A 2,659-nucleotide genomic window follows, 5' to 3' on the forward strand; every position below is an offset into this window, starting at 1 on the left:
AAACAAAAAGACAGGAGAGGCGATGTAAATTGCTCTTTATTATTTTACACTTTGAAATGACAAAAGTCGACAATTTGATACAATTGATACGAAACCAATACTTGAAACCATGTGGTCGCTGGCGTCCTTAAAGGATCTTCATCCGTGGACGAAAACCCCCGCTATTCATCATTAGAGGGTTGGAAAGTCAAATCAAACGGGTGTATTAGATACAAGAGGGCATATGCTGTGAAGTTTGATCTAATCTTCTTTACAGGAAAACAAAAGGTGTGATCCAATCGTTGCTGGGCGACCCGTGACCCGTCTAGCAAACTCCTCCCTGAACCTGAAGGGCTGGAGGTAAAATTCGTCCCTACCCTCCTATTCCAAGTCCCACCAATCTGGAATTCTTTGTCTCTCAGATTCGCCATGGCTGCATCTTCAGCGTCATCGGCAACAAAATCGCTGTTTCAGTCACTGAAAAAATTCTTCAAGAAACCATGGGAGATCACAGGCCCTTGTGCCAGCCCAGAGTACAAGAACGCACTCCCTGGCGCCCTCGAGTACCGTGTCTTCTGCCCCGCCACTGAACCACATAAGGCTATCGTCCCTACTTCCAACCCCGAAACCGTCTACGACATCAAGTACTTCAGTCGTGACCAACGGCGCAATCGCCCGCCTATTCGACGTACCATTTTGAAGAAGGCCGATGTCGAGAAGATGATGATGGAGACGACTTTCGATGTTAATGACTTCCCTCCTGTTTATCTCACTGCCAAGGTCGAAGAGGATGAAAATGCCAGGGGCGGAGGTTATCAGAAATAGGTCAGTAATCCATCTGTCGGTGATCTATAACTGTGCGATCGTTGTGAATTATTTGGGATTAGTTTGATTCTAAGTATTAGGGTTTGATGCTGGGTGTTCTAGGTGCTAGAAAGTGATGCATTTGATTGTTCAATGTCCATGAATCGAGGTTTTCTTTTAGTGTTTAGATTTTTTTTTCACACGGGATAGGGATCTAAGTATGAATTTGAGGTTTTTGGAACCTCATCTTCTGAACGTGGATAAGTATTGATACCTTTGCCATAATTGGCATCCTTGGTGTATTGTGTATTTTGTTCTTGATATTCAGATGGTCTATATAGTGTCTAAAATTTTATAGATGATCTCTGCGAGTCTGCAGGGACCTTTAAGTTACCGTTTGCTGTACCATAATACTCTATCTAAGATGACCATTGCCTTCAAAATACTTGTATATTTCATTGCTACGGTTTGAGGAACTTCTATGGTCATTCACAATGTCACTTTCCTCCCTAGTAGGGCTGTGATTGCCGGAGACTGGAGATTGCCCACTGAAGTTCCATTTCTCATTTCTCTGGTTTCTACTCGTTGGTATTTTTGGATGATTGCAATTCATATCTATCTCGATGTTTATCATTGAGCTGATGATATTCATGCTTTAGGCCTGAAGCTAAGCCTTAAGTAAACTATAAGTTATTATTGACACAAATAGTTCTGACTTCTCCCTGATAGAGGCATATTTTCTTCTCAATCACTTCAATTGTTACTTGTCTTTTCTTCTTATTCCCCCCAAATAAATTTCTAGTAGTTTTTTTGATTACTAGGTGGATTTGATAGTGCCTGATTGGATCGGCATGGTTGATGTCAACCTTCCAAAAACCATGCAGGAATGCAGCCTTAGGATTGTCTTGTAACTGTTGTTAGAGACCTGTCTGGATCAACCAAAGAAACTTGCAGGTGACTCATTTTGGTAGAATAGGAAATGATGCTGATGAAATGCATCCCTGAACCCCTTCACTATGCTAGGATTCACATTTTTTGCAGTGAATACTGCAGAAAGTTCTAATATATGAACTAATGTTAGTCTGCTTAAAATTCTAGTGACTTTCTAAATATTTTTTAGAATGTACAGACTTTCAAATTAAAGCTTTGTAAGCATACAGTTTCTGGAGGTTAGACTACTAACAAACAGTGACAGAAAACATTACACAATTTGCAATCCACTTCATGTATGTATAACTATGGAAACCTGCTAGCACGTTCATGAAGTTTGTACCTGCTTATATCAATATCTCTTGTAAAATGCCATGGGAAGCCTGCTGAGCATAGAAATTTGTGTCTCGGCCTCCAAACCTATCATTTTATGATTTTTTATTTTTTTGGGGTGAATAACAAAATTCATTACAAAAGAGGAGAAGAAAAAATACAAAGCCCTGAAGGGAAAGAAAGAAGAAAAATAAAAACTCAAAAAGCCCAAATCCTAAGAGGAAGTGGGTTGGATACAAGATGGGGGAAATCCTCAGAGACAACAATATGCCTGTTCCTTGGGGATTCTTTACATGACAAAGAGACAGAAGAAAGCTTTCCTTTAGGCTGTGTTTAGTAGCCAAGAGAAGAAAAGAAAAGAAAATTTGTACTTTTTTCTTGGTTTTAGAAGTTCTCTTTGTGCTTGACATGTCCACAACCAAGAGAAGATTTAGTTTTTGAATTTCAAAATTCACATTGGGAATTGTGAAGTTTTATTTTGCTCCCAAAAAAAAATCTTGCCAAAAACACAAGAAAACATGAGAAAAACTTTTATTTTCTTCTCTTCTAATGATAACCAAACATACATACTTTTTTTATTTTTATTTTCTCACCATTTCATTTCTTTTCTTTT

General features: G+C 38.8%; 1 protein-coding gene across 1 annotated transcript in view; it reads left to right on the forward strand.

Annotated features, from left to right (window-relative positions):
* Window positions 1-223: 223 nt before the first annotated feature.
* Window positions 224-2,659, forward strand: part of LOC122076900 — an 11,055-nt gene continuing 8,619 nt past the window's right edge. Inside the window, exon 1 of the mRNA XM_042642520.1 lies at window positions 224-804. Coding sequence (XP_042498454.1) covers window positions 409-804 — 396 coding nt within the window. The 5' untranslated portion in view covers window positions 224-408. The remainder of the gene's footprint in view (window positions 805-2,659) is intronic.

This window comes from Macadamia integrifolia, chromosome 4 (assembly GCF_013358625.1).
Source record: "Macadamia integrifolia cultivar HAES 741 chromosome 4, SCU_Mint_v3, whole genome shotgun sequence".
Lineage (NCBI taxonomy): Eukaryota > Viridiplantae > Streptophyta > Magnoliopsida > Proteales > Proteaceae > Macadamia > Macadamia integrifolia.